The sequence below is a fragment of the Dendropsophus ebraccatus genome, chromosome 8, assembly GCF_027789765.1.
Source record: "Dendropsophus ebraccatus isolate aDenEbr1 chromosome 8, aDenEbr1.pat, whole genome shotgun sequence".
Lineage (NCBI taxonomy): Eukaryota > Metazoa > Chordata > Amphibia > Anura > Hylidae > Dendropsophus > Dendropsophus ebraccatus.
The window spans coordinates 2472351-2491722 of record NC_091461.1 but is presented as its reverse complement, the minus strand read 5'-3'; the positions used below and the strand labels follow the sequence as shown (position 1 = coordinate 2491722).

Below are 19372 nucleotides of genomic sequence, written 5' to 3'. Positions count from 1 at the left end.
ACAATAAGGGTGTATAGGAGGCCTGGTGCAGATGGACAACCTAAAGGCCCCTCGAAAGAAGGACTGCAGTACTATAAATGGCACATGGGGGGCTGTTTTAAATGTCACTTTTGGACCCACCAGCGTGCTGGAAGGCGTTGCATTCACTCATCGGTGCACGCTCCTTTATTATACAGGGAGATGTACAGCCGACAAGACGGGATATTTTGGCAGCTCAAAATGACCCAATCAGCTGACGGACACCTGCCTGTTTCTACTAAGTCGTCTACCAGGTGACAATCACTATGTCCACACAACAGCCACAAGACCCCTAGTAACCATGAGATCTACAGGACCACCAGACACAAGACCCCCAGTAACAATGAGAGCCGAGGACCACATGACACCACAAGACCCCCAGTAACCATGAGAGACTAGGACCACCAGACACCACAAGACCCCCAGTAACTATGAGAGACAAGGACCACCTGACACCACAGGACCCCAAGTAACCATGAGAGACGAGGACCACCTGACACCACAAGACCCCAAGTAACCATGAGAGACGAGGACCACCTGACACCACAAGACCCCCAGTAACCATAAGAGACTGGGACCTCCTGACACCACAAGACCGCCAGTAACCATGAAAGCTGCAGGACCACGTGAAGCCACATGAAAATAAAAATTTCCATATCCTCCAAATCCACATGCCGCGCACAAACCCTATAATTTTGCCGACATTTACAAAAACTTGACAGAACGGGCAGTCCTACACGTCACCTTCTCAAACCAAACAACCAATATGCCCATAGATGAGGAACATCATACTTAACGGTAACGCAGGGTGCCACACCAACAGAGGACCACAACATCATAGGACAATCAAACCAACGCAGGATCACAACACCAATGCAGGACTATCGCAACAACGCAGGACCGCCACACCAACACAGGACCGCCACAACACCAATGCAGGACTATCACACCAACACAGGACCACCACAACATCAATACAGGACTATCACACCAACACAGGACTGCCACAACACCAATGCAGGACTATCACACCAACACAGGACTGCCACAACACCAATGCAGGACTATCACACCAACGCAGGACCGCCACATCAATACAGGACTATCACACCAACACAGAACTATTACACCAACACAGGACTGCCACAACGCCAATGCAGGACTATCACACCAACACAGGACCACCACAACATCAATACAGGATTATCACACCAACACAGGACTGCCACAATACCAATGCAGTAACCCAAATCAATACAGGACTATTACACCAACACAGGACTGCCACCCCAATGCAGGACTATCACACCAACACAGGACTATTACACCAACACAGGACTGCCACCCCAATGCAGGACTATCACACCAACACAGGACCGCCACCCCAATGCTGGACTATCACACCAACACAGGACCGCCACCCCAACACAGGACCGCCACACCAATGCAGGACTATCACACCAACGCCAATGCAAGACTATCACACCAACACAGGACTATCAGACCAATGCAGGTCTATCACACCAACGCAGGACCGCCACATCAATACAAGACTATTACACAAACACAGGACTGCCACAACGCCAATGCAGGACTATCACACCAACACAGGACCGCCACACCAATGCAGGACTATCACACAAACACAGGACTGCCAAACCAATGCAGGACCACCACACCAATGCAGAACTATCACCCCAACACAGGACCGCCACACCAATGCAGGACTATCACCCCAACACAGGACCGCCACAACGCCAATACAGGACCATCACACTGCCACACCGCCACAGGACCGCCACACCAATGCAGGACTATCACACCAATACATGACCGCCACAATGACAATACAGGACTATCACACCAACACAAGACCGCCACACCAATGCAGGACTACTACACCAACACAGGACCGCCACAACGCCAATACAGGACTATCACGCCAACACAGGACCATCACAATGGCAATGCAGGACTATCACACCAACACAAGACTCCCAAACCAATGCAGGACTATCCCACCGACACAGGACCGCCACACCGCCACAGGACCGCCACACCGCCACAGGACCGCCACAACGACACAGGACCGCCACACCGACACAGGACCGCCACACCGACACAGGACCGCCACACCGACACAGGACCGCCACACCGACACAGGACCGCCACACCGACACAGGACCGCCACAACGACACAGGACCGCCACACCGACACAGGACCGCCACAACGACACAGGACCGCCACAACGACACAGGACCGCCACACCGACACAGGACCGCCACACCGACACAGGACCGCCACACCGACACAGGACCGCCACACGACTGCCACACCGACACAGGACCGCCACACGACTGCCACACCGACACAGGACCGCCACACGACTGCCACACCGCCACAGGACCGCCACACCGCCACAGGACCGACACAGGACCGCCACACCGACACAGGACCGCCACACCGACACAGGACCGCCACACCGACACAGGACCGCCACACCGACACAGGACCGCCACACGACCGCCACACCGACACAGGACCGCCACACGACCGCCACACCGACACAGGACCGCCACACCGACACAGGACCGCCACAACGACAATGCAGGACCACCATCTCTTACCTGGAAAGCCCTAGCAACGCAGGACGGCCACGCCAACGCAGGCCTACCACAACAACACAGTACTACACCAATGCAGGACCACCAAAATAACATAGGACTGCAAGGCCAAGTACCAGGGACCCCATAATGCCAGACAAAACAGACAGGGACACACTCACCAGACTGCAGGTGCTGTGGCTCCAGAACCCCTTGGGGAAGGTCAGCGCGGTCATCAGCAGCTCCTCTCTATCATCCTCCTCCAGATGTCCACAACAGCAGGAAGGGAAACCCCGCCCCCTGATCAGCAGACGCTCCGCCCCCTGATCAGCAGACGCTCCGCCCCCGATCTGCGCGCGACAGCCTCCTCAGACCGGGCCATGACCTGCCGTCTGACAGAGCCGCGCATGCGCTCTGCTGGTAGCGCGCATCCTAAGGGCGCACCACAGGCTGAGGCGGAGGACAGGGGAGGCCGCTCACCCCGCACTCTCCTCCCAGACCGCGACAAGACCGGGAGGGTCCCTGGAGGAGCTGCATGGCCGCCGCGGAGGGGGAGGCTCTGAGGCCCCGGAGACCACAGCAGCAGCGACAGAGCAGGTAAGGGAAACAACCGCAGCGCCTCACAGGGGAGAACAAATGGCGGGAAGCTGTGCAGAGGCAGTTACTTAGCCCCTCCCACCAGACACGCTCCTCCCACAGGACTCCTCAACACCTCCAGTAACCATGAGAGACGAGGACCACCTGACAACACAGGACCCCAGTAACCATGAGAGACGAGGACCACCTGACACCACAGGACCCCCCAGTAACCATGAGAGACGAGGACCACCTGACACCACAAGACCCCCCCAGTAACCATGAGAGACGAGGACCACCTGACACCACAGGACCCCTAGTAACCATGAGAGACGAGGACCACCTGACACCACAGGACCCCAGTAACCATGAGAGACGGGGACCACCTGACACCACAAGACCCCCCACTAACCATGAGAGACGAGGACCACCTGACACCACAAGACCCCAGTAACCATGAGAGACGAGGACCACCTGACACCACAGGACCCCAGTAACCATGAGGGACGAGGACCACCTGACACCACAGGACCCCCAGTAACCATGAGAGACGAGGACCACCAGACACCACAGGACCCCCAGTAACCATGAGGGACGAGGACCACCTGACACCACAGGACCCCCCAGTAACCATGAGAGACGAGGACCACCTGACACCACAGGACCCCCCAGTAACCATGAGAGACGAGGACCACCTGACACCACAGGACCCCAGTAACCATGAGAGACGAGGACCACCTGACACCACAGGACCCCGGTAACCATGAGAGACGAGGACCACCTGACACCACAGGACCCCCAGTAACCATTAGACTGCTGTATACAGACACATAGCACTATATACTGTAGGTGTGGTGATATACAGACACAGCACTATATACTGTAGGTATGGCAGTATACAGACACAGAGCACTATATACTGTAGGTATGGCAGTATACAGACACAGAGCACTATATACTGTAGGTATGGTGATATACAGACACAGCACTATATACTGTAGGTATGGTGATATACAGACACAGCACTATATACTGTAGGTATGGTGATATACAGACACAGCACTATATACTGCTGTCGGTATACAGACACATAGCATCATATACTGCTGTCTGTATACAGACACACAGCACTATATACTGCTGTCTGTATACAGACACATAGCACTATATACTGCTGTCTGTATACAGACACATAGCACTATATACTGCTGTCTGTATACAGACACATAGCACTATATACTGCTGTCTGTATACAGACACATAGCACTATATACTGCTGTCTGTATACAGACACATAGCACTATATACTGCTGTCTGTATACAGACACATAGCACTATATACTGCTGTCTGTATACAGACACATAGCACTATATACTGCTGTCTGTATACAGACACATAGCACTATATACTGCTGTCTGTATACAGACACATAGCACTATATACTGCTGTCTGTATACAGACACATAGCACTATATACTGCTGTCTGTATACAGACACATAGCACTATATACTGCTGTCTGTATACAGACACATAGCACTATATACTGCTGTCTGTATACAGACACATAGCACTATATACTGCTGTCTGTATACAGACACATAGCACTATATACTGCTGTCTGTATACAGACACATAGCACTATATACTGCTGTCTGTATACAGACACATAGCACTATATACTGCTGTCTGTATACAGACACATAGCACTATATACTGCTGTCTGTATACAGACACATAGCACTATATACTGCTGTCTGTATACAGACACATAGCACTATATACTGCTGTCTGTATACAGACACATAGCACTATATACTGCTGTCTGTATACAGACACATAGCACTATATACTGCTGTCGGTATGGCAGTATACAGTAGTGTTGCACGATGCATCGAAATATCGATACTACTATCAATATCCCAGGCCGAAAAACAGTTTGATACCATTATTTCCTGGTATCGAAACTTTAACATAAAGTATAGCGCAGAGAACACGGCCGGTGGCTATGTGAGCGCCGGCCGTGTTCTCTGTGTGCCGCCCCCTGCTCCCACCTGTCATCTCCTCGGCGCACGCACCCTCTTCCCCCGTCGGCGCCAAATTCAAATAGCCGGCACATAGCTATTGCTTGTGTCGGCTATGTAACTATATAGATGCCGCTGTCACACTGACAGCAGCATTACCCCCCTCCTGAGCCCGCTCCATATACAGCGGGGGTCGGCTACTGTGTGTAGCAGACCCCCGCTGCTAATGACTGCGGGCAGAGCAGGGTCGCGGCTGCAGAGGGAGAGCGGTGTCCGGGAGAGGAGAAGGCTGGAGGAGGGGGCGGCAGGAGGAGATGCGGCCACTACATCTGCACAGGACTATGAGGTGGTGGGGGCGGCAGGAGTGTGAGGAGGGGCGGGAGGCCGGGCCGGCAGGGATCTCCAGAGCAGACATAATGTGGGGGGTTTACAGTCAGCCTGACTCTGACTAGGGAGGGGGAGGGGGGCTGTAACCTGCAGATTACAGACAAATCTAGGTCACCCTGCTGGGTCAGTGGTCAGCATGCCCTGACACCAGGAATAGTAAAACTGAAGCCCCCATCATCCCCCCTGCTGGCTGGTGTCTGTTGTATGGCTACAGCCCCCATCATCCCCCCTGCTGGCTGGTGTGTGTTATATGGCTACAGCCCCCATCATCCCCCCTGCTGGCTGGTGTCTGTTATATGGCTACAGCCCCCATCATCCCCCCTGCTGGCTGGTGTCTGTTGTATGGCTACAGCCCCCATCATCCCCCCTGCTGGCTGGTGTGTGTTATATGGCTACAGCCCCCATCATCCCCCCTGCTGGCTGGTGTCTGTTTTATGGCTACAGCCCCCATCATCCCACCTGCTGGCTGGTGTCTGTTATATGGCTACAGCCCCCATCATCCCCCCTGCTGGCTGGTGTCTGTTATATGGCTACAGCCCCCATCATCCCCCCTGCTGGCTGGTGTCTGTTATATGGCTACAGCCCCCATCATCCCCCCTGCTGGCTGGTGTCTGTTATATGGCTACAGCCCCCATCATCCCCCCTGCTGGCTGGTGTCTGTTATATGGCTACAGCCCCCATCATCCCCCCTGCTGGCTGGTGTCTGTTATATGGCTACAGCCCCCATCATCCCCCCTGCTGGCTGGTGTCTGTTATATGGCTACAGCCCCCATCATCCCCCCTGCTGGCTGGTGTCTGTTATATGGCTACAGCCCCCATCATCCCCCCTGCTGGCTGGTGTCTGTTATATGGCTACAGCCCCCATCATCCCCCCTGCTGGCTGGTGTGTGTTATATGGCTACAGCCCCCATCATCCCCCCTGCTGGCTGGTGTCTGTTATATGGCTACAGCCCCCATCATCCCCCCTGCTGGCTGGTGTCTGTTATATGGCTACAGCCCCCATCATCCCCCCTGCTGGCTGGTGTCTGTTGTATGGCTACAGCCCCCATCATCCCCCCTGCTGGCTGGTGTCTGTTATATGGCTACAGCCCCCATCATCCCCCCTGCTGGCTGGTGTCTGTTATATGGCTACAGCCCCCATCATCCCCCCTGCTGGCTGGTGTGTGTTATATGGCTACAGCCCCCATCATCCCCCCTGCTGGCTGGTGTCTGTTATATGGCTACAGCCCCCATCATCCCCCCTGCTGGCTGGTGTCTGTTATATGGCTACAGCCCCCATCATCCCCCCTGCTGGCTGGTGTGTGTTATATGGCTACAGCCCCCATCATCCCCCCTGCTGGCTGGTGTGTGTTATATGGCTACAGCCCCCATCATCCCCCCTTCTGGCTGGTGTCTGTTGTATGGCTACAGCCCCCATCATCCCCCCTGCTGGCTGGTGTCTGTTATATGGCTACAGCCCCCATCATCCCCCCTGCTGGCTGGTGTCTGTTATATGGCTACAGCCCCCATCATCCCCCCTGCTGGCTGGTGTGTGTTATATGGCTACAGCCCCCATCATCCCCCCTGCTGGCTGGTGTCTGTTATATGGCTACAGCCCCCATCATCCCCCCTGCTGGCTGGTGTGTGTTATATGGCTACAGCCCCCATCATCCCCCCTGCTGGCTGGTGTCTGTTATATGGCTACAGCCCCCATCATCCCCCCTGCTGGCTGGTGTCTGTTATATGGCTACAGCCCCCATCATCCCCCCCTGCTGGCTGGTGTGTGTTATATGGCTACAGCCCCCATCATCCCCCTGCTGGCTGGTGTGTGTTATATGGCTACAGCCCCCATCATCCCCCTGCTGGCTGGTGTGTGTTATATGGCTACAGCCCCCATCATCCCCCTGCTGGCTGGTGTGTGTTATATGGCTACAGCCCCCATCATCCCCCTGCTGGCTGGTGTGTGTTATATGGCTACAGCCCCCATCATCCCCCTGCTGGCTGGTGTGTGTTATATGGCTACAGCCCTCATCACCCTCTGATTGTTAAAGTGTAACATGACTAAAACCCCCATCCTCCCCGATAGCAGGTGTGTGTTAAATGACTACAACCCTTATCCTCCCCCTGATAGCAGGTGTGTGTTACATGACTACAATCCCCATCCTCCCCCTGATAGCAGTTGTGTGTTACATGACTACAACCCCCATCCTCTCCCTGATAGCAGTTGTGTGTTACATGACTACAACCCCCATCCTCCCCCTGATAGCAGGTGTGTGTTACATGACTACAACCCCATCCTCCCCCTGATAGCAGGTGTGTGTTACATGACTACAACCCCCATCACCCCCCTGATAGCAGGTTTGTGTTACATGACTACAACCCCCATCACCCCCCTGATATCTGAAGTGTGTGTTACATGACTACAACTCCCATCCCTGACAGCTGAAATGTTATTGTCCATACTACCTGTCACCTTCCTGATCACGCACGGTAAACAGAGCAAGCGCAGAAACCACCCAATTCAGTACCACATAAAAAGATGGTACTAAATAAAACTACAGATCACAGCGCAAAAAATGCCCCTCACCCCCCAGCCAGACAGGCGGAGAGATAAAAAAAAGTGAGTCAGAGTTGGACAAGTTTTTATTTATTTTAAATAATGGGGACTTTGTTTTAAAGTAATAAAATTAGGGGAACATAAATTGGTTTGTACTGACCTGAACCCAGGGGTGTGTGGGGGGTGGGGTGTCATTTCTATTCTTGTGTTTTTTTTTTGTTTTTTTTGTTTCTTAAATATAATTTATTAAGTATCGAATTGGTATCGAGCATTGAAAAAAAAAGTTGGTATTGGTATCGAACTCAAAATTCTGGTATTGTGACATCACTAGTATACAGACATATAGCACTACTGTAGGTATGGTGGTATACAGAAAGATAGCACTATATACTGCTGTTGGTATACAGACACATAGCACTATATACTGCTGTCGGTATACAGACACATAGCACTATGTACTGCTGTCGGTATACAGACACATAGCACTATGTACTGCTGTCGGTATGGTGGTATACAGACACATAGCACTATATACTGCTGTCGGTATACAGACACATAGCACTATATACTGCTGTTGGTATGTTGGTATACAGACACATAGCACTATATACTGCTGTCGGTATGGTGGTATACAGACACATAGCACTATATACTGCTATCGTTATACAGACACATAGCACTATATACTGCTGTCGGTATACAGACACATAGCATCATATACTGCTGTCGGTATACAGACACATAGCACTATATGCTGCTGTCGGTATGGTGGTATACAGACACATAGCACTATATACTGCTGTTGGTATGGTGGTATACAGACACATAGCACTATATACTGATGTTGGTATTGCGGTATACAGACACGTATGGCGGTATCTTATTAGGCTGTGGCCGGACCACCTGCAGATGATAAGGAGGATGAATGATCTGTCTCCCCAATCTGATTATCATTGGCTAACAAGGCAATAATGATGGTGCAGAGCCCCCGCTCCCCCCGCTATCCCCCCGCTCCCCTCCGCCTCATTCCTTCTCATTACTGGATTTAAATCTCAATTATGGAAACTATTTTCAACAAATTAAGAGACATTGAGTGGGAGGAGGCGGCGGCACTATTAACTCTTCTGTGCTCATATAGAGCAGTGACCCCAGGAGCAGCACAGTCACCGGATACAGTTACTTGCGTCCACCATGATTGATGACACCAATATACAGGAAGATGGGGGGGCACTCCCATACTCCTGCCTAATGGTAACACATCTGTATTATGGATATACAGTATCCCCTCCTGCCATATACTTCCTATATATAGCCAATACATTCACTATAGCCTCCTCCTCCAGGGAGCACCATCACTGCAGTTATTAATATTTTTACACTGTTTGGCAATATATGTTATTATTTATACACTATTTAGCCATTGTAGGTTGTTAATATTTATACAGTGTATGGCGGTGTCATTTATACAGTGTATGGCGGTGTCATTTATACAGTGTATGGCGGTGTTATTTAAACAGTGTATGACGGTGTTATTTATATATTTTATAGCGGTGTTATTTATTTACTGTATGGCGGTATTATTTATACACTGGTATTATTTATATACTATATGGCGGTATTAGGCATTATTAGTTATTATTTATACTGTGTATGGCAGTGTTATTTATACACTGGTGGTGTTAATATACTGTATGGCGGTATTATTTATACACTGGCTGTGTTTATATACTACATAGCGGTGTTATTTATTTTCTGTATGGTGGTATTATTTATACACTGGTGTTTATATATTGTATGGCGATATTTATATATTGTATGGCGGTATTATTTATACACTGGTGTTATTTATATAGTGTATGGCGATATTTATATATTGTATGGCAGTATTATATATATATTGTATGGCGGTATTATTTATACACTGGTGGTGTTTATATACTGTATGGCGGTATTATTTAGGCATTGTTAGTTATTTATACACTGTATGGCGGTGTTTCTTAGGTTTTTGTATGTTGTTATTCCTTACACACTATGAGGTATTATTTTGGCTCTTAAATGTCTGTGTAGTGTGAACACGGTATGTCAGCAATACTTAGCTCTGTATGGCAATGATCAGATATAAACTTCCTCTCACAGCCTATGGAGAGAGATGGCGGTAGTTCTAGAGAGAACACAGAATGTGGAATGTCAAACAAGCGGCTCCTTGTGACGTCTTCTCTTCTGGTTTCTATTACTTGTAAAGTCAGTGATGCGGAGCCCCCACCCTCCTGACTGCTCATTGCAGCTGTCAGTCATGTGTCGGGGGGGGGGGGGGGGGGGCAGTCAGGACATTGCAGCTGTCCGTCATGTGTCGGGGGGGGGGGGGGGGGGGCAGTCAGGACATTGCAGTTGTCCGTCATGTGTAGGGGGGGGGGGCAGTCAGGAAATTGCAGCTGTCAGTCATGTGTCGGGGGGGCAGTCAGGACATTGCAGCTGTCAGTCATGTGTCGGGGGGGCAGTCAGGATATTGCAGCTGTCAGTCATGTGTCGGGGGGGAAGTCAGGATATTGCAGCTGTCAGTCATGTGTCGGAGGGGCAGTTAGGACATTGCAGCTGTCCGTCATGTGTTGGGGGGGGGGCAGTCAGGACATTGCAGCTGTCAGTCGTGTCGGGGGGGGGGGCAGTTAGGACATTGCAGTTGTCAGTCATGTGTCGGGGGGGCAGTCAGGACATTGCAGCTGTCAGTCGTTTCGGGGGGGGGGGGGCAGTCAGGACATTGCAGCTGTCAGTCATGTGTCGGGGGCATTCAGGACATAACAGCTGTTCAGGTCATTACAGTATGGCGGGAGTCTGTGGTGCCCCCTGATGGCCATACTTTGTGAAGCATCACATATACTTTTTTGGATGCAAAACGACTTTAGCGCCATCTACAGGCCTTTTCTGAATACACCAGGGCTGCTGGGAGGCTTCATGTAGGAGCTGCTGGTATGGAGTGACTACTGCAGATACAGAACATCTGTCTCTCACTTCTCGGATCAAGTGTAGTATCTGTTCTTACCAGTTATATATCTGATTCATCGCCGATCTGGGACCATATATTACATGGGCTTTTAGAACAGGGAGATGGAGGAGGAGCTTGCTGTGTCCTCTCCAGGCATTGACCTGGTATTACAGTGCTTCCAGGTTCAGTGCACAAAAATATAAAGTCTCCGAGAGAGGAGGGGATAGAGATCCCCATCTAGGACTGTATGTGTGGTTCATGCTGCCCTAGACAACACCGCAAACAGACATCCCCAGGAGCGGGAGGGGTAAGTGATGGGCTGTGGTAACGCAGTCTTTCAGCGCTGTAGGGCACTCCTCCCTGCCCGGGCAACCTGCAAACTGCAGACAGGACCTGGACTCACCCGTACACCATGACCACATGTGGCAGCCACCAGCGTAACAGACAGGACCTGGACTCACCCGTACACCATGACCACATGTGGCAGCCACCAGCGTAACAGACAGGACCTGGACTCACCCGTACACCATGACCACATGTGGCAGCCACCAGCGTAACAGGAGGGACCTGGACTCACCCGCACACCATGACCACATGTGGCAGCCACCAGCGTAACAGAAGGGACCGGGACTCACCCGCACACCATGACCACATGTGGCAGCCACCAGCGTAACAGAAGGGACCTGGACTCACCCGTACACCATGACCACATATGTCAGCCACCAGCGTAACAGAAGGGACCTGGACTCACCCGTACACTATGACCACATATGGCAGCCACCAGCGTAACAGAAGGGACCTGGACTCACCTGTACACCATGACCACATGTGGCAGCCACCAGCGTAACAGAAGGGACCTGGACTCACCCGTACACCATGACCACATATGGCAGCCACCAGCGTAACAGACGGGACCTGGACTCACCCGTACACTATGACCACATATGGCAGCCACCAGCGTAACAGAAGGGACCGGGACTCACCCGTACACCATGACCACATGTGGCAGCCACCAGCGTAACAGAAGGGACCTGGACTCACCCGTACACCATGACCACATATGGCAGCCACCAGCGTAACAGACGGGACCTGGACTCACCCGTACACTATGACCACATATGGCAGCCACCAGCGTAACAGAAGGGACCTGGACTCACCTGTACACCATGACCACATGTGGCAGCCACCAGCGTAACAGAAGGGACCTGGACTCACCTGTACACCATGACCACATGTGGCAGCCACTAGCGTAACAGACAAGACCTGGACTCACCCGCACACCATGACCACATGTGGCAGCCACCAGCGTAACAGACAGGACCGGGACTCACCCGTACACCATGACCACATGTGGCAGCCACCACCTGCAGACCATATATTGGCCATTAGATTAAATGGACCTGCCCCCTGTGCTCAGGAATAGATTGGCTGAGAGTACATGAATCGGGAGGCAATTCAAAAAAAGGACTGCATCACTGACATCCCCACACGACACAGATCCATTAAGGTAAAAAACTCAAAGCGATGTACCTGATGGAACATTCGCTTTTAGGACCTCTTACATGGGAGATAATCGTCAGGGTGTGTCCCTAGAAACATGCTGATAATCAGATGCCTGATCCTCGACTGACCAGGTCTATAGAGCGGGCTTCAAATGTATCATCATTGGCCGCACATTTTCCTGTGTAAACATGTGGGCGATATTAAAGAAAAACTGACAGCACGGATATACTGTACGTACAGGGCATACATATATCCGTTTCCAGATCACATAGCAGTACCTACCTAGTGCGCTGCTTCTGTGCCCTCAGCTTCTTGTTTTCCGTCTCTCCTGTTCAGCTATTGTGTCTTCAGGACCCGCCTCCAAGATGTTTGACAGCAGGAAGAGGCAGGGCCTTAAGAGACAGGATGCCGGATTACAGCAGCAGTGCCCTAGGTAAGTATACACTGCTATATGATCTGGAAACTGACAGCACGGACATATGTTTATGTTTTCAGGGCTGCGTGGATTGTTCATGCAGCATGGCCGCTCGATTTGTTTGCTATGTAAACCGCTGATCTCGCTCATTTGCAGCAGCCTGTGGCTGAGAAAATGACCAATGTAAAAGGACCATAAAATGACTAATGCGAACCCCCACATTATTATCTCAGTACATCCCGCTACAGGGGGACTGGGAAGAGACAGGTACTATCAGTCCTGGAGCATGAAAAAATGGTGCTCCTTGGCTGGGTGGTAGCAGGCTGGTATTACGCTGGGGAGCGCCAATATAAATGTCCCTTCCCACCCTGGTACTACTAGGCTGTTACCTGATGAGAGACGCGCGCGAGAGTGGTTACCTGATGAGAGACGCGCGCGAGAGTGGTTACCTGATGAGAGACGCGCGCGAGAGTGGTTACCTGATGAGAGACGCGCGCGAGAGTGGTTACCTGATGAGAGACGCGCGCGAGAGTGGTTACCTGATGAGAGACGCGCGCGAGAGTGGTTACCTGATGAGAGACGCGCGCGAGAGTGGTTACCTGATGAGAGACGCGCGCGAGAGTGGTTACCTGATGAGAGACACATTCTTAATAACAGTCAGACAGCGCCACATGTGAGTAGTTACCTGCAATGACCAGCAGATGGCAGTGTAATACAGCATATTCCTCAGCTTGCCGTGTATTTTGATCTCCACATTAACCATTTAGGTTCAGCAAATGTGTAGAATAAAGACCTGAGGCTCCTCGGTGCTCCCTGATCTGACCCTTTACCCCTAGGAGCTAAACAATTAACCCCTTCACTGCCCTGAACCCCCAGGACTTGAGCCAATTACTTGGAGGATTCGATCATTGACTGTACCCCAGGGGTGCGGCCATGTCTCCGGGATACAGTGAGAATACTGATGGGACTAGGATGGGGGTTCCCTGTACCCCAGGGGTGCGGCCATGTCTCCAGGATACAGTGAGAATACTGATGGGACTAGGATGGGGGTTCCCTGTACCCCAGGGGTGCGGCCATGTCTCCGGGATACAGTGAGAATACTGATGGGACTAGGATGGGGGTTCCCTGTACCCCAGGGGTGCGGCCATGTCTCCAGGATACAGTGAGAATACTGATGGGACTAGGATGGGGGTTCCCTGTACCCCAGGGGTTCGGCCATGTCTCCAGGATATACAGTGAGAATACTGATGGGACTAGGATGGGGGTTCCCTGTACCCCAGGGGTGCGGCCATGTCTCCAGGATATACAGTGAGAATACTGATGGGACTGGCCATGTCTCCGGGATACAGTGAGAATACTGATGGGACTAGGATGGGGGTTCCCTGTACCCCAGGGGTTCGGCCATGTCTCCAGGATATACAGTGAGAATACTGATGGGACTAGGATGGGGGTTCCCTGTACCCCAGGGGTGCGGCCATGTCTCTGGATATACAGTGAGAATACTGATGGGACTAGGATGGGGGTTCCCTGTACCCCAGGGGTGCGGCCATGTCTCCAGGGATACAGTGAGAATACTGATGGGACTAGGATGGGGGTTCCCTGTACCCCAGGGGTGCGGCCATGTCTCCAGGGATACAGTGAGAATACTGATGGGACTAGGATGGGGGTTCCCTGTACCCCAGGGGTGCGGCCATGTCTCCGGGATACAGTGAGAATACTGATGGGACTAGGATGGGGGTTCCCTGTACCCCAGGGGTGCGGCCATGTCTCCGGGATACAGTGAGAATACTGATGGGACTAGGATGGGGGTTCCCTGTACCCCAGGGGTGCGGCCATCTCTCCAGGGATACAGTGAGAATACTGATGGGACTAGGATCGGGGTTCCCTGTACCCCAGGGGTGCGGCCATGTCTCCGGGATACAGTGAGAATACTGATGGGACTAGGATGGGGGTTCCCTGTACCCCAGGGCTGCGGCCATGTCTCTGGATATACAGTGAGAATACTGATGGGACTAGGATGGGGGTTCCCTGTACCCCAGGGGTGCGGCCATGTCTCTGGATATACAGTGAGAATACTGATGGGACTAGGATGGGGGTTCCCTGTACCCCAGGGGTTCGGCCATGTCTCCAGGATATACAGTGAGAATACTGATGGGACTAGGATGGGGGTTCCCTGTACCCCAGGGGTGCGGCCATGTCTCCGGGATACAGTGAGAATACTGATGGGACTAGGATGGGGGTTCCCTGTACCCCAGGGCTGCGGCCATGTCTCCGGGATACAGTGAAAATACTGATGGGACTAGGATGGGGGTTCCCTGTACCCCAGGGGTGCGGCCATGTCTCCGGGATACAGTGAGAATACTGATGGGACTAGGATGGGGGTTCCCTGTACCCCAGGGCTGCGGCCATGTCTCCGGGATACAGTGAAAATACTGATGGGAATAGGATGGGGGGTTCCCTGTACCCCAGGGGTGCGGCCATGTCTCCGGGATACAGTGAGAATACTGATGGGACTAGGATGGGGGTTCCCTGTACCCCAGGGCTGCGGCCATGTCTCCGGGATACAGTGAGAATACTGATGGGACTAGGATGGGGGTTCCCTGTACCCCAGGGGTGCGGCCATGTCTCCAGGATATACAGTGAGAATACTGATGGGACTAGGATGGGGGTTCCCTGTACCCCAGTGGTGCGGCCATGTCTCCAGGGATACAGTGAGAATACTGATGGGACTAGGATGGGGGTTCCCTGTACCCCAGGGGTGCGGCCATGTCTGATGGGACTAGGGTGGTGGGGTAGAAGGAATATAGAGACATGAGAAGGAAATGAGTGGCAGGCAGAATGGTGGGATAGCCGCAGCGCCTGCACAGTGTGAACAGCCCTGGGGGGCACAGAGAGTCCATGGACTTCACCCAACCATCTGCAGCCAGAAAGAGAATGGCGCTGTTATAGGGGAGACAAAGGCAGGGTAATAGGTTCACCATATAGCAGTATTATACAGAGAACATATTGAGATCTTGTTTAGGGATTGGAAGCGGCTGATTTGGACGCTAATGGCAGAATTATTTACAGACACATGACAATGTAATACGGCACTATATAGCATTGTAAGGCATTAATGTCTGAGCACTGAATGTATTAATATTTAGGGCACCACATAGCAGTATTATATGGACATAGTTTGGAGGCATTATTGACAAATAAGGATGTTATATTAGGTGATATTATTTGGGCACTGAATAACACTATTACTTGGGGAGACATATGGCGGTGTAACCTGTGCATATAGCCGTATTAGTTACATACCATATTGAGATGCTATACTAGACTAAGATGTTGTACGGTGGTATTATTATATGGGAGACATATGACTGAGCACTATATAGCAGTATTATGTGGATACTGTATTATTTAGGTGTAATGTGTTGGAAGTATTTGGGCACTGAATAGCACTATTATTTAGTGTAATGTGTGTCTATATAGCCGTATTAGTTACCTACCATATTGAGATGCTATAGTAGACAAAGATGTTGTACGGTGGTATTATTTTATGGGAGACATATGACGGTGTGAGCACTATATAGCAGTAGTATATGGATACTGTATTGAGACATTATTTAGCTTAATGTGTTGGTAATACTTGGGCACTGTAGTGGAGGAGACAGCGATATTATGTGAGCACTATATGACTGCATTATTTGGATACAGTACTGAGGTGTTATTTGGACATGGCCCTTCATTGGGGTATTGCACAGTGGTATTTGGGTAAAAACTGCAGATCTTGCAGAGTATTGTTATATACATTTCTAAAACTGGGAGAACAGCTGCCTATCTATTCCCAGCAGACGGGGTTCCTAGGTTGCTGCCATGGACCCCACTTTCTATAACTCCAGTGCAGCCCATAAGGGGGCGCTCTGCATCGTCACCCCGTCTCCTGCTTATGCAGTGTGGCTGCGAGTCATCTGTGAGATTTGTTCTGTGAGGCGTATGAAGCCTTCACCATGACACGGACAGCAGTGCGGCCTCTTCTGACTGATCCTTCGTGGCAGGCGGGTGGCCCGCGGTTATGAGGGTTGGTAAACAGTCAGGCAGCGTTTGTGTTATTCAGCAGTGACAGCAGAGCGGCCGCGTCTCCCTCCTCACATGACGCTTCCGATAAGATGTCACAGGAGCGATGGCCATTTCTTAGCTGATCCTCCTTCATCTCCTTCATTAGGGCGAGAAGAAAGTGACAGAACCCCCTACAGAGTAACCCCCCCATAGAGTAACAGCAGCTGAGGGTATGGATGAGTGCGTCCCTGCATTGTATGCTATAGAGTGTAAGCTCACATGGCCAGACTGCCTCAGATCTGGTGATTATACCGGATCAAACACCATTGATCGAGGGATTCGCAGAACCAGGAGAAGATATTTTTACAATAGGTAGAGGTGGTTTGGCTTCTGCATTGTCAAAAGTTTGTCTTTAGTCAGTAAGAAAACCGCTCGTATCATGGCCTGTCTTCCTTCTTCAGGTTTCTGTATCTTCCTCAGTCTGAACACAGCTTGTATCATGGTCTGTCCTCGTTCTTCAGGTTTCTGTATCTTCCTCAGTCTGAACACAGCTTGTATCATGGTCTGTCTTCGTTCTTCAGGTTTCTGTATCTTCCTCAGTCTGAACACAGCTTGTATCATGGCCTGTCTACTTCCTTTTTCAGGCTTCTGTACTTTCCTCAGTAAGGACACCATTCAGGCCATGGCCTGTCTTCTTCCTTCTTTAGGTTCCTGTAACTTCATCAGTTAGGACACCATTCAGGCCATGGCCTGTCTTCCTTCTTCAGGTTCCTGTACTTCCCTCAGTAAGAACACTGCTTGGGTCATGGCCTGTCTTCTACCTTCAGGTTTCTGTATTTTCCTTATTAAGAACACCGCTTGAATTATGGCCTGTCTTCCTTCTTTACGTTCCTGTATCTTCCTCAGTAAGGACACCATTCAGGTCACATGGCCTGTCTTCCTTCTTCATGTTCCTGTATCTTCCTCAGTAAGGACACCATTCAGATCATGGCCTGTCTTCCTTCTTTACTTCCCTGTATCTTCCTCAGTAAGGACACCATTCAGGTCACATGGCCTGTCTTCCTTCTTTACTTCCCTGTATCTTCCTCAGTAAGGACACCATTCAGGTCACATGGCCTGTCTTCCTTCTTTACTTCCCTGTATCTTCCTCAGTAAGGACACCATTCAGGTCACGTGGCCTGTCTTCCTTCTTTACTTCCCTGTATCTTCCTCAGTAAGGACACCATTCAGGTCACATGGCCTGTCTTCCTTCTTTACTTCCCTGTATCTTCCTCAGTAAGGACACCATTCAGGTCACGTGGCCTGTCTTCCTTCTTTACTTCCCTGTATCTTCCTCAGTAAGGACACCATTCAGGTCACATGGCCTGTCTTCCTTCTTTACTTCCCTGTATCTTCCTCAGTAAGGACACCATTCAGGTCACATGGCATGTCTTTCTTCTTTACTTCCCTGTATCTTCCTCAGTAAGGACACCATTCAGGTCACATGGCCTGTCTTCCTTCTTCATGTTCCTGTATCTTCCTCAGTAAGGACACCATTCAGGTCACATGGCCTGTCTTCCTTCTTTACTTCCCTGTATCTTCCTCAGTAAGGACACCATTCAGGTCACATGGCCTGTCTTCCTTCTTCAGGTTCCTGTACTTCCTTCAGTAGGAACACTGCTTGGGTCATGGTAAAAAGTGGCAGGCATAAAAAGTAAAAAATCTGAACGTTAAAAAGTTACTTGCCTGATCCTCAATGCTGCTGTGCCAATGGTGCCCGATCCTTCATGTTTTGCCAGCGATTTCTTGTGTTAAAGGTAATTTTTTTTTATTCTTACCCCAGTCAGAGGCCGTATAAAAGAATATTGGCGGTCAGAGGAACAATCTAAGTTTTATTCATTCTCATCTCCCCCTTCTCCTTCATGTGGCCTTCTGTCTCAGCTTTTTAAAACTCTTTAATATATTTCATATCTTTGCTTAAGTTTTATATGTTCTCTTAGTGGTTTGCCAGCTGCAGATGGCTTCTAATAGCTGAGATGTCTGAACACCGTGCCCTTGAGGGTCAGCCATAACCCCCCCTCTAGTGAACTCCACAAATACCTGGCATGGAGGCCTTCAAGTGTACGAGCCACAAATACCCCGAGTACCTGCCCAGATGCCCCCAGAGTACCTGCCCAGATGCCCCACACAATTTCTGTAATGAATTGCGTGACAATTTTACAATGCACTGGTGTGAGCTGAGGTTGGGGGCTGCAGGAGGTCCCGGGGACCAGCGGTAAAGGCTCTATTCCACAGGCCGACTGA

At 51.0% G+C, this 19372-nt stretch overlaps 1 protein-coding gene and 1 non-coding gene across 2 annotated transcripts in view; both read left to right on the top strand.

Annotated features, from left to right (window-relative positions):
• The first annotated feature begins 3064 nt into the window (after positions 1-3064).
• ZNF488 (zinc finger protein 488) overlaps positions 3065-19372 on the top strand; it is a 163233-nt gene continuing 146925 nt past the window's right edge. The window contains exon 1 of the mRNA XM_069979598.1: positions 3065-3219. Coding sequence (XP_069835699.1) covers positions 3158-3219 — 62 coding nt within the window. The 5' untranslated portion in view covers positions 3065-3157. The remainder of the gene's footprint in view (positions 3220-19372) is intronic.
• Positions 11136-11322, top strand: LOC138800235 (U2 spliceosomal RNA). The gene has a single exon (XR_011364430.1). It is a non-coding gene; the product is annotated as a U2 spliceosomal RNA (small nuclear RNA).